The 12860-nt window shown below is 45.7% G+C and overlaps 2 protein-coding genes across 4 annotated transcripts; both read left to right on the forward strand.

Moving 5' to 3' along the window:
* Positions 1-411: 411 nt before the first annotated feature.
* On the forward strand, positions 412-12627 carry adhfe1 (alcohol dehydrogenase iron containing 1). Of its 3 annotated transcripts, none has more exons than XM_047367108.1 (14): positions 412-526; positions 1503-1540; positions 2131-2180; positions 2269-2322; positions 9625-9779; positions 9965-10161; positions 10237-10314; positions 10512-10617; positions 10757-10909; positions 11155-11253; positions 11379-11457; positions 11647-11743; positions 12027-12184; positions 12265-12627. In XM_047367108.1, exons 1-14 carry the CDS (start codon positions 474-476, stop codon positions 12346-12348), a joined length of 1401 nt encoding a protein of 466 aa, XP_047223064.1. In that variant the 5' UTR covers positions 412-473; the 3' UTR covers positions 12349-12627. The 3 variants fall into 3 exon arrangements, with proteins under 3 accessions (XP_047223064.1, XP_047223066.1, XP_047223065.1); XM_047367109.1 differs by having other exon boundaries at positions 461-526; positions 1436-1540; XM_047367110.1 differs by lacking the exons at positions 2131-2180; positions 2269-2322 and having other exon boundaries at positions 460-526; positions 1436-1540.
* On the forward strand, positions 7442-8974 carry LOC124869313 (basic proline-rich protein-like). Its single transcript, XM_047367113.1, has one exon. It carries the CDS (start codon positions 7550-7552, stop codon positions 8777-8779), a length of 1230 nt encoding a protein of 409 aa, XP_047223069.1. The 5' UTR covers positions 7442-7549; the 3' UTR covers positions 8780-8974.
* Positions 12628-12860: the final 233 nt, after the last annotated feature.

Genomic DNA, 12860 nt, shown 5'->3' on the forward strand with positions numbered 1-12860 from the left:
ATAAAAATATATTTTATTGTCATTCAGCAGGGAAATTCAGGTGAGTCAGGAGCAACATAAAAGTCAAATAGAAGCTGGCAGGTTCTCACAAACGTAAAAAACTATCAAATCAAGAAGTAAGAGTAGAATAGACAATAAATACAACAAAAAACACTTCACAGTTATTAAAATGGCTTCCTCAGATTAATGAAATGTGCAACTGAGTTATTTGAGCATTTACCAAAAGCACATTTTTAATTGTGCATAAAAACAACAAGAGACTACGAGAAATGGAACAACTGCACATATCAGCAGGGGTGCGAATACTTGGCGAGTTCGTTAGGAGCAGCGGTGGTTCTGAGGTCCAACAGGTGCTGGCAGGAAGGACCTGAGAAAACGCTCCTCTGTCAAAACCAAGCATTCGGACTTTTATTGTGAAAAGTTGTGGTGGAAGCAGCCGATTCTGTTGTAGAAGCAGCAGAGGTTCGGACAACATGGCGGGTCGGGACCGAATTGTTCACCTGCTCAGACAGCTGGAGCGCGCAGCGTAAGTCAGACCCGGTTCTGATTCTGAGCTCAGCAGCCTGTTGTGTCGAACTCTGCTTAAAACGTTCTCAGTGTGAAGGGATTACATTTGAATTTAATTCGATGGGTTCGTAAGATCCAGACAGGGACAGGTCCTGGTTCTGTGAAGGTTAATTGGTAGAAATGGTTTTTATGTATTTAATTCAAAGTGTTACTTTCTGTTGTTGTGTCACTCTGATCTGAAGTCAGGTCCAGCAGGTTAAAGTTCAGGTCTCTGTAAAGAACCTGAACCCGATCGGGTTCGGTTCGGGTGACCAAAGTCAAACGGGCCAAGCAGAACGGGATCATTCAGAGATTTCTGTGACCTATAAAACTTTAGTTCTCTGTGAAAACAGAACTGAACTGAGATCAGTTGAGTCTCAGAACCTCCGAACCGGTCTGACAGATCAGCTGGTGGTGGCAGCTTTCTGTAGGCGTGGCCTCTCAGGACTCCTGTTCCGAACCTGGACATAAACAATGAGTGTTTTACTTCAAGAACCACAAACATCAGATTTAAGGTTAAGGAACCTCCCATAAGATTAATAAATCTGGATTTGATAGAACCTGAAGCAGAACCTAGAAACATTTCCGAGTCGTTAATTTTCGTTGTCAGTGTTCTGGTCAAAACAAGCCAACAGCCCGTTACTGAACACATGAGGTCCAGACGCACATTATGACTCGGCTGATCCAGTTCAGAAACAGGTCCACTCTGAAAATGGCTTTAGAACCGGCTCTGGATTGTAGAACCTCGCTGGAGCCTGACAGCGACAGGTGACATTAATATCGGCCCCTCTTGGGCTGACCCAGGTCCAGATCTAGAGGAGTTCTGGACCCAGTTCTCTATAGGCTTGAATTGAAGCCAGTCCAGGACCCTGTCTCAATGTTTGTCCAGAATCTTTAAGTGGGCCCTGAGCTCCGGTTTCCAGCGGACCTACTGAGCATGCTCCCTGTGTCAACAGGTGCAGATGTCCCGCCCACTTCAACATGTTCCATCAAGGTAGGTTTCTCATTGGTCCACATGTTTCATCAGAACTGGTTCAATTCCATTCAGTTTTATTTATATAGCACCAATTCAAAACCCATGTCGTCTCAAGGTTCTTCACAACAGTCAGGTTCATACATTCCTATTAATCGTAACAATTGAACAGTTCAGTCAGATTCAGTTATTTATTCAAATTGGATAAAAAGTTTTTCTATCTAAGGAAACCCAGCAGATTGCATCCAGTCAGTGACTTGCAGCATTCACTCCTCCTGGATGAACATGTAGAGACAGTGGACAGTCACTGGTGTTGACTTTGCAGCAATCCCTCATACTGAGCATGCATGTAGCGACAGTGGAGAGGAAAAACTCCCTTTTAACAGGAAGAAACCTCCAGCAGAACCAGAACCGGGCTCAGTGTGAGCGGCCATCTGCCACGACCGGCTGGGGGTTTGAGAGAACTACAGCTGGGTGCAGTTCTGACAACATAAATATCACTCACAATGTTCTGATCCAGCAGGACCTTCCTCTGAGACCCTGCTGGACTTGGACCAGGCCTACAGGATTCTGGTCCATCAGATTTGAACAATTTTATACTTTGTCCTCAGGAATCGGAGCGGCCGGCTGCACCAGCAGGAAGACGGATTATGCCTTCGAGGTAACGCCCATTGGACCACCGACTGGACCCGCTCCAGGATCAGTTCCTGGGTCTGGATCTGATTTCTCACTTTTTGTGTTTTCATCAGATCTCCAGTTCCAACATCCGATATGGACCTGGAGTGAGCAGAGAAATTGGCATGGTAACCACATTCATCGCCCTCGGCATCACATCACAGTGTGCTTCCTTAGAGCCGAGGAATGATCGGAGATCCGAACGGATCCTGGTCTGAGCAGAACTCAGACGGGCTGTTTTATTCGAATCAGTAACTTTCACGGCTGATAAGCCGGCTGCAGAGATGAGGCTGTTCCCTGGAATATTCCTGCAGCTCCGATCCCACTGGGACCATTTTACACCAACAGGAGGTGCTAATGCAACATTAAATCTGAATTTATTTAGCTTTAAATAAAAGATTTACCGAATATTGTGACAGTAAAAAATAGGATGAAAGATAACATTTAGAATTACTTTAAATTACAAAACAACCTGATTGGGAGTTTGCCCAACCGGTCCACATGTGTTTTGTGGACCTGGAGAAGGCATTCGACTGTGTCCCTCGTGATGTCCTGTGGGGGGTGCTCCAGGAGTATGGAGTCGGGGGCCCTTTACTAGGGGCCATCCGGTCTCTGTACGAGCGGAGCAGGAGTTGGGTCCGCATTGCCGGCACTAAGTCGGACCTGTTCCCGGTCCATGTTGGACTCCAGCAGGGCTGCCCTTTGTCACCGGTCCTGTTCATAACTTTTATGGACAGGATTTCTAGGCGCAGCCAAGGGCCGGAGGGGGTCGGGTTTGGGGACCGGTGGATTTCGTCTCTTCTTTTTGCGGATGACGTGGTCCTGCTGGCCCCCTCTAGCCAAGACCTACAGCATGCGAGTGTGAAGCGGCTGGGATGAAAATCAGCTCCTCCAAGTCAGAGGCCATGGTTCTTGACTGGAAAACGGTGGCTTGTCCTCTTCAGGTTGGAGGGGAGTTCCTGCCTCAAGTGGAGGAGTTTAAGTATCTCAGGGTCTTGTTCACTAGTGATGGAAGAATGAAGCAGGAGATCGACAGACGGATCTTTGCAGCTGCCGCAGTAATGAGGGTGCTGTGTCGGTCCGTTGTGGTGAAGAGAGAGCTGAGCCGAAAAACGAAGCTCTCGATTTACCGGTCGGTCTACGTTCCTACCCTCACCTATGGCCATGAACTTTGGGTCATGACCGAAAGAACGAGATCCTGGATACAAGCGACTGAAATGAGCTTCCTCCGTAGGGTGGCCGGGCTCTCCCTTAGAGATAGGGTGAGGAGCTCGGCCATCCGGGAGGAGCTCGGAGTAGAGCTGCTGCTCCTCCACATCGAGAGGAGCCAGTTGACGTGGCTCGGGCATCTATACTGGATGCCTCCTGGACGCCTTCCTGGGGAGGTGTTCCAGGCACGTCCCACCGGGAGGAGGCCAAGAGGACGGCCCAGGACACGCTGGAGGGACTATGTCTCTCGGCTGGCCTGGGAACGCCTTGGGCTCCCCCCGGAGGAGCTGGAGGACGTCTCTGCTGAGTCTGCTGCCCCCGCGACCCGGTCCCGGATAAGCGGAAGACGATGAGTACGAGTACGAGTATAAAACAACCTGTTATTAACTTTCATTTGAATGTTTTGTTTAACAGAATCTAAAATTAAATGTAAAGAACATTAAATAACAAATTAAATAATCGTAAATGATGTGAAATGAATAGTAAAAAACTGTGCATCTAGCAGCCACTGATTGCAGATTACTCGTCAACTGAGTCTTCCTCAGTCAGAAGGAATAGGTCAACTCCAAGGACGCAGTTTAGAATATTTATTCAGAATGAAATATAGCAGCAGGTACTTGAGACATGGTGAGGAAACTGATGCAGATGTGTGGTTATCTAGAACAGAAACAATAATAGAATATATATTAATAACCATGTAAGTGAACTACAACTGCACATGGATAAAAAATGGAAACTGGCCTTCGGTACCACAGAAAATCCCATAGGGGGCACTCTAACATTACACATTAATTATCAATTAAATGCAATGAACAGACGCCAGGAACGGTCAAATGAACAGCAATATCACATCACACTTACATTCATAACATATATTTGGCTGAAGGCATAACTTAAATATTGAATGGCTGGTTTGGAGCGCATGTTGAGGGCTGTCTCAGGCTCTGCTGTAGCAGATGAATATGAGGACAACACCACTTGGGTCAATGGCTGAACCAAACATTCAGCCAAATAAACTATACTTACATCATAAGAACGCACAAGGACTCAAACACAGGAGACTAGCAAAAGATCAGCAGGGGATCCCTGGACCCAGGACGCTGCTCTGACCTCTGAACCACACTAAAGAAACAGAAAGTGACTCGCTAAGCCACGAGCGAGTGCAACTACAAAACAAAAGGGTGCATCATGGGTAATGTAGTGTAGGGCACTAACTTTTAACATGAATAGTAATTAAGATAAAATTTGTTAAACTGGACGTGGTTTTTCGAACCTGCCTAAATAAATTCCTGCAGAATTAAAGTGGAATAACAATAAAATCAACCATCAGCAATGAAGTCTGGTCAGGTTTAGGTGGAATTATGGATTGGGTTCATTTGCTTTCCAAATGGGACAGCAAATGATCTCCTGGAGAAACCTCCACAGGAATCAGGGTGAACAAGCAGGTGGTCTTCATGCTGGGTTTAATCCAGGAAGGTGATATTCAGCTGCAGGTCAGATTCTGTGGGAGAAGAAAGTTTCCTAATATAAAAATGATGAAGAGACAACTGGTTTCCTCTCAAAGCCGACGCAGGGGACCTTTTATTCAGAACACCTCTCTGAATACATCTTCATACAAAATCCCAAATCCGTGACACTAGTCAAGACATATATATACAAAAGTCATATCATTGCTGTGTTTGTGAAAGTTTTGACCAATCAGATGTACCCTTTCCATTTACGCACATTTCTGGCCCACTGAACTCTAATGTCAAAGTGACCTGGAAGGATTCAAATATCATAATTCTTTCCAGCTGGACTGTTTCTATCCAGCCTACAAGTTCGCTTCTACATAACAAGTCCATTAGTCTTTCCTCACCCCAAGAACTTTTCCTTATCTAGCTTGTTCCCAGACAGGCCTTGCATGCTGCTCAGAGTGATTTTTTTCTTATGCCCAGAACAATCTACACAGAATTCATTTTCACATATGGTTAAAACAAGAGTAACACTTTTAATCTACCAAACAAAGCTTTAAGCTTCCACAATTCCTCACAGAAAAACAGCTTTTAAACATGATTTATTTTACAGATGGGCCATAAAATGACATTAGATCCTGAAGGAGGAGATTGTGTTGACCTCTTCTAGGCAGTGCACTTCTATCTTCTTGCTAACATGACTTTGGTTTCCATCCTTTTCCTGCAGCTTCATAAAAATAGTATTAATATTTAGGAACTCTTAGAGTTTCAAACTGAATTAACATTAAAACTGTTTTTGATTTAAAACTCGCTTCTAAAAATTGTTCCTCAAACTCATCGTCTCAGGGTTGACACAGAAGCTGAAGGCAGAGAAAATAAAGCCAGGATGTTTGAACTCCAGGTGTTAAATGTTCCAGCAACATGGTTTGGTCCCCAGGACCTGCAGAGGAAGCGTGACCTGAGCCTCCAGCTGGTCTCGAGCCTCCACCAGTTCCCTAGCCTCCAGCTGGTCCTGTACCTTCACCAGGTCCCGAGCCTGCAGCAGGTCCCAAGCCTCCAGCAGGTCCTAAGCCTCCAGCAGGTCCCAAGTAGAGGGTGACACGGGAGGGGATTTTCTCTCCTGTCCTATCCCAATCACAGGCCACCATAACAAAAAAAATCCTGTCCCGTCCCACTCCTGTGACTCTCCCTGTTTTGTTTTCTTCATTTAGTCTTTTGGAAATTTCTTTCTTTGAAGAACCAGTTAGGTCCCTGTTTTTAGTTGTAGTAAAGGACAGTTAAAGTAAAAAGAATAATAATCAAGAAATAATAAAATATTAAACAAGGAAACAGACCATGTCTATCTTAGCTGAATAAACAAAATATACATAGTTGTATTTTACTTATTTATTAAGTGATTGTTTCCTTTGAACAATGACATTACTTTTGTGTTTCAAGTTGCTGAAATGAAAGAAAAATGCACCTAGTAAGAGAACTGTACTTGGTGAACAAAAGGACAAAAAGGCAAAACCTTCATAATTTAGAAACTGTACCTCAATGGTTCACAGCCCTGGTCCTCAGGGACCTCTTCTCTGCAAGTTTTAGATGTTTGTCTGCTCCAGAACACCTGATTTAAATTCTGACATGACCTCCTATACAGGCATCAAGAATGGAGGGTCAAACTGGACAAAATTAATACAATAAAATCATCATTAAATAAATAAATGTTGTGAATGTCCCATAATTGAAGTAAATGTAACATGAAAGAAATGTAACATTAAATGTACCATTAAATTAAAGGTACCATTTATTTATTTAATACATCATTAGAAACAATAAATGTACCATTATATCATGAAATGGACTATTATGCAATTAAATATGCCACTGAATAATTAAGTATAAGTTTAAAGACGACATGACGTAATTAGTGGTACACTTAATATTTAATGATGTATTAAATAAATTGTACATTTAATGGTACATTCAATTTTTTTCTATTTCACAACATATTTATTTAATATCTTCCCTTGATGAAACCTTTCCCCTCTACTGTGGCAAAGACTCTTAAATCTTTAATGCAGCAGTTTTGTTGGTCAGATGAGACTTGATACATGATGGTACTTTTGGTTTGATGAATGAAGAGATGCAGGACTGATTTAATCCAGAATCTGTCTTACAAGTGTCCCTTAATCACTGATGAACTTGATTATGACTAAACACGTTTTATAAGCAGCAGACTGCGTGTTAAAACCGCTACATTCAACTCTCCTGAACTTCGGTAATATTTGCGACTTTCCTGTCAGCTCTATGAGTTTAATAGATAAGTCTTTATTTCTGACTTTACGTTACAAATCCAATTTTACCACGTTCAGTTCTCCACCTGCGTTTGCTCCCTCCATTCTGAACGCAGGTGGAAAACATCGAGCAGAAGCTCTGTTGGCTTGTGGGTCGTGTAGTTCGTTTGACTCACATTATAGTATAGGCTTCTTGGAAAAAACTACACAATGGCGGCGTCGATCCAAGTTTTTTTTTCTTAAAGTTTATAACAAAGTCTCAGTTTTACATTTCCAAAGACAATTGATCCTAGTTTATTTCGCTCCTATTGATTAGCTCCCGCTCCCGTCTGCTCCAGTTCAGTTTTTATCCTGTACCGTCCCAATCACGTGATCTTTACTGATGCTGTCTCCCGTCCCGTGGGATTCCCAAAAAAATGTCAGCCTCTAGTCCCACGCCTCCAACAAGTCCCGTGCCTCCACCTGGTCCCGTGCCTCCACCTGGTCCCGTGCCTCCACCGGGTCTCAAGCCTCCACCAAGTCCCGTACCTCCAGCAGGTCCCGTGCCTCCAGCTGGTCCCGAGCCTCCAGCAGGTCCCGTGCCTTCAGCAGGTCCCAAACCTCCAGCTGGTCCCGTGCCTCCAGCAGGTCCCGTGCCTCCACCGGGTCTCAAGCCTCCACCAAGTCCCGTACCTCCAGCAGGTCCCGTGCCTCCAGCTGGTCCCGAGCCTCCAGCGGGTCCCGTGCCTTCAGCAGGTCCCAAACCTCCAGCTGGTCCCGTGCCTCCAGCAGGTCCCGTGCCTCCACCGGGTCTCAAGCCTCCACCAAGTCCCGTACCTCCAGCAGGTCCCGTGCCTCCAGCTGGTCCCGAGCCTCCAGCGGGTCCCGTGCCTTCAGCAGGTCCCAAACCTCCAGCTGGTCCCGTGCCTCCAGCTGGTCCCGTGCCTCCAGCAGGTCCCGTGCCTCCAGCTGGTCCCGTGCCTTCAGCAGGTCCCAAACCTCCAGCTGGTCACGAGCCTCCACCAGTTCACAAGCCTCCAGCTGGTCTCATGCCTCCTGCAGGTCCCAAGCCTCCACCAAGTCCCGAGCCTCCACCGGGTCTCAAGCCTCCACCGGGTCCCGAGCCTTCAGCTGGTCCCGTGCCTCCAGCAGGTCCCAAGCCTCCAGCAGGTTCCGTGCCTGCAGCAGGTCCCAAGCCTCCAGCTGGTCCCGTGCCTCCAGCAGGTCCCAAGCCTCCAGCAGGTCTCAAGCCTCCACCAAGTCCCGTACCTCCAGCAGGTCCCGTGCCTCCAGCTGGTCCCGAGCCTCCACCTGGTCCCGTGCCTCCAGCTAGTCCCGTGCCTCGAGCAGGTCCTGAGCCTCCAGCAGTCCCAAGCCTCCAGCAGGTCCCATGCCTCCAGCAGGTCCCATGCCTCCAGCAGGTCCCGTGCCTCCAGCAGGTCCCGTGCCTCCAGCAGGTCCCAAGCCTCCAGCAGTCCCGTGCCTCCAGCAGGTCCCGTGCCTCCAGCAGGTCCCAAGCCTCCAGCTGGTCCCGAGCCTCCAGCAGGTCCCGTGCCTTCAGCTGGTCCCGTGCCTCCAGCAGGTCCCAAGCCTCTATCTGGTCCCAAGCCTCCAGCTGGTCCTGTGCCTCCAGCAGGTCAGGCGATTTGATTTCACCAAACGTCTAAGTGATCGCCGATCACGATCATTCAGGATTTTTTTCCGGCCATATTTCTTCCTGGAAAACGATGGGTCCCCGCCATCCTTCCAGTTTTTTTTTTTGGACAGTTCTCAACCCAATGTTGGTAGTTTCTGCAATCTCCTGAAATGTTTTCTCTGCTTGATGCACGCCGATGATTTGACCCTTCTGAAACAGACTGATATCTTTTCTACGACCACAGGATGTGTCTTTCAACATGAAGCAACTCATTGCACCAGTTGGGGTTAAATTACATGTTGCCATGCAGTAATTATCCAATGGGAGACTCGTACCTGTTTGCTTAGTTAAATCCAGGTGGAGACTTTTTTTGGCCAGGCCGTGTACTATGCTCTCTGAACTAGCTCATTTTCTAAAGCTAATTCAAACATGTTTTTCTCAGTACTATGAATGTATTCGGACCCTGACACAACATAATATAAGAACATATCCTGTTGGCTTGAAACTATGAAAAATGTTACTTCTTCTTTAGTTAATATTTAGAGTAATATTTATGCTGATAATCCTGATTAAGGTTCACATTAATCATAATACAGTCTTGCATATTATTACATCTTATGTAGAGTATGTACTTATTAAATGTTTGCTGTGCTTGTCACAAGTTGGTAAACCTGATCATGATTTCAAAAATTATTTTTTGTATAAAGGCTCTTTTATTTTTATTTTTAAAACTTTAGGATACAATCGAGATCCAGATTTTATTGTAAAATATTCATAATATAATATATTTTGCCTAATTGATTCACTTTCTAACATTGAAACATATAAAAGTAAACGAATGTGACCATTCCCTGAGTTTGCTGGATCCTTCTCCAGGACCTTCAGAACCTCAGAGCCAAGAACGTCTGCCTGATGACGGACCAGAACCTCTCTCAACTCCCTCCGATGAAGGCAGTGCTTGAGTCTCTGGTGAAGAACGGAGTTAGGTTCAAGGTCTTTGACAACATCCGGGTAGAGCCAACGGACTCTAGGTGAGACGGGTCACATGACTAGAACAGGTGAGATCAGGAGGAAGACATAATGGGGTACCCTCAGATATGACGTCAGGGGGGATGCTAAAGTGGGACCTTCAGGTGTGATTACAAGGGGAGGAAGGCAATGGTACCTTCAATGCGACGTTACGGAGAGGATGTTAACGTGAACTTTTTTCTTTCAGTTTTAAGGACGCCATCGCGTTTGCTAAAAAGAACTCGTTCGATGCGTTTGTGGCTGTGGGTGGCGGCTCGGTCATCGACACTTGTAAAGCAGCCAATCTGTACTCTTGTCATCCTGAAGCTGACTTCCTGGACTTCGTCAATGCTCCGATCGGAAAAGGGAGACCAGTGACCAAAGCTCTTAAGCCTCTTATTGCAGGTCTGTCATGTCATCTTTGCATTTAGCAGCTCTGATTTTCAGTCTTGCTCATCCTGTTTAGGCTTTTCTCTCCAGTACCAACAACTGCAGGCACTGGAAGCGAGACCACCGGAGTGGCAATTTTCGACTACCAGCCTCTTAAGGCTAAAACGGGTGAGAACATTCAGCACTTCCTGTGGCTCAGTCTGCTTTAACCCTTAAAGAGTTAAACACATTTTAGGAGGGGTTAATATGCCTATTTGTGGACTAGTGCATATCAAAGGAAACAGAGGTGTTTGGTATTATTAATATAAAATCTGCAGTTATGTCTTCGGATTCAACCTGAGTTTTCATTGGCTGTTTCTGTTCAGGTATTGCTAGCAGGGCCATCAGACCCATGCTAGGTATCGTGGACCCCTTGCACACCCTGAGCATGCCTGAACGAGTCACTGCGAACAGTGGCTTCGATGTCCTGTGGTGCGTCTGAACATGTTTCTTTTTCATTCCAAATCATCCTACGAAACATTGGTTTTGGCACCAGCATCCAAGTGGTTTTATTGTGGATATGCTGGTGTTACTGTGCTCTGAAAGGTCACATCTCCTCCTTGTTGAACAGTCATGCTCTGGAGTCTTACACTGCCTTGCCCTACAACCAGAGGGCGCCCTGTCCCACCAACCCCATCAACCGCCCCGCCTACCAGGGCAGCAACCCCATCAGTGACGTCTGGTCCCGCCACGCTCTCAACATGGTCGCCAAGTACATGAAGCGGTAAATAAATGACTTTACAGCAACTTTACAGAAGCTTTACTGAAACTCTTTGTATTTTAACAAGAAATAAATTTTAAGGGAATTTCCTCAAAATGTACAGATCTTAATACTTTCTTAGAAGAGTCAAGTATTCTTCAGGAAATTTTGTGAAAGATTATGAAAACTTTTCTTTTATAGAATTGAGAATTTTACTGAAAATATTTTCTTGAGAAAAATTACGATTTTGCTCATGTATATCTTTTCAGGGCTGTTTGGGACCCGGAGGACCTGGAGGCCCGCTCCAGCATGCACTTGGCCAGTGTGTTTGCTGGGATCGGCTTTGGGAACGCTGGAGTTCATCTCTGGTGAGAAACAGATTAAAGTTCTTAATGTGTTGTTGATTTTCTAGGACAGTTCTGTGATGCCGAGGTTATACTATTATTTCTGCAGGACGTTTGACTCGATCCTGTTTGTGTTTTTGTCTCATCAGTCATGGGATGTCATATCCAATCGCAGGAAACGTGAAAACTCACACAGCAAGGGGCTACAGTGTGGGGCACCCCCTGGTGGTGAGATATAACAGACCCTGGTCTGGTTTTTCAGTTTCACCTTTGGTCGTTTGACTCACATCAGTTTAGATGTTAAAGTGAAGTTCCTGCCGGAACCACAGAACAGCAGCTGTTCCTCAAACCTTGAACTCATTAGAGGTTTCCCATTAGGGTTCTTGGGTTAACGAGATTAACTTTGTCTCTCTGCAGCCTCACGGACTCTCAGTCGTCCTCACGTCTCCGGCGGTCTTCAGCTTCACTGCACCGATGTGCCCAGAGCGCCACCTGGAGGCTGCAGAGATCCTGGGTAGTTGAACACCTCGCAGCTCTTGATCACACTCAGTAACTGGTGTACCCTGGTGTAACAGCAGGGTTAGCAACATGTTGGCTAAAAAGCTGATTTTGTTGGGTGAGATCGTATGGCGACTCTGTTTCTGATGCGATGAGTTGCAGCAACTGTGTCTCTGGTGCATTCAGGCAACTGTGTTCCAGGCATGTTCTGTTGCAGCAATTCTGTCGCCAAAGCGTTGAAGTGCAGGGAGTGTTTGCGGTGTGTTTAGGTGAATTAAGTCTCTTTGTGGCACATTCAGGTGCAGAGGTGCGGCAGGCGAAGCGTGAGGATGCTGGTGCCCTTCTAGCTGACACTCTGCGTCAGTTCCTGTTCGACCTGCATGTTGAGGACGGACTCGCTGCTGTTGGATACAACAAAGATGACATTCCAGCTCTGGTGAAGGGAACCCTCCCTCAGGTGAACTCCTTACCTGCTGCTTAAGGGATTGGATGACACATTTATTACATCCCTATTTCTTCTTTTTCTTCTTCTTGCAGGAGCGTGTCACCAAACTGTCTCCGCGGTCGCACACCGAGGAGGACTTGAGCCAGCTGTATGAATCCTCCATGAAGCTTTACTGATCTGTTCTCAGACCGGCTGCAGTTCCCCCTGCAGCCACCAGGGGGTGGTGCAGGTCCACAGTCTGTGTGATCTCAGTGGCTCAAATTTATGACTTCATCAGTTAATTAGTGTTTGATCTCTAATGGGTTGTCTTAAAGGTTCAGAGTGATAAATTCATGGAAAACTGACCCGAGGAGGGTCTGAAGGAGTCGTGTTATGAATTATTGGACTTTCATCTGATTGAATCTGTTTTGATGGAGGCAGTTTTCACAGAAATAAAACAATCTGTTAAAACTGAATTTAGTTGTGTTTTTACAAAAGCTTTAAACAGAGTGAAATTAGTGAAAGCATAAACCTGCATCCTGTCGGGTTATTAAATATGAATATAGTTGAATCACAGAGGTTCTGCTGGGTTTCCTTAGATAGAAAAACTTTTTATCCAATTTGAATAAATAACTGAATCTGACTGAACTGTTCAATGGTTACGATTAATTGGAATATATGAACCTGACTGTTGTGAAGAACCTTGAGA

The sequence above is a fragment of the Girardinichthys multiradiatus genome, chromosome 6 (genome assembly GCF_021462225.1).
Source record: "Girardinichthys multiradiatus isolate DD_20200921_A chromosome 6, DD_fGirMul_XY1, whole genome shotgun sequence".
Taxonomy (NCBI): Eukaryota; Metazoa; Chordata; class Actinopteri; order Cyprinodontiformes; family Goodeidae; genus Girardinichthys; species Girardinichthys multiradiatus.

Coding starts and splice junctions, on each gene's coding strand:
- LOC124869313 (XM_047367113.1), top strand. CDS start 7,550: ATGTCAGCCTCTAGTCCCACGCCTCCAACAAGTCCCGTGCCTCCACCT.
- adhfe1 (XM_047367108.1), top strand. CDS start 474: ATGGCGGGTCGGGACCGAATTGTTCACCTGCTCAGACAGCTGGAGCGC. Junction 10,618..10,756: donor AGTGGCTTCGATGTCCTGTG/GTGCGTCTGAAC, acceptor CTTGTTGAACAG/TCATGCTCTGGAGTCTTACA. Junction 11,458..11,646: donor GTGTGGGGCACCCCCTGGTG/GTGAGATATAAC, acceptor GTCTCTCTGCAG/CCTCACGGACTCTCAGTCGT.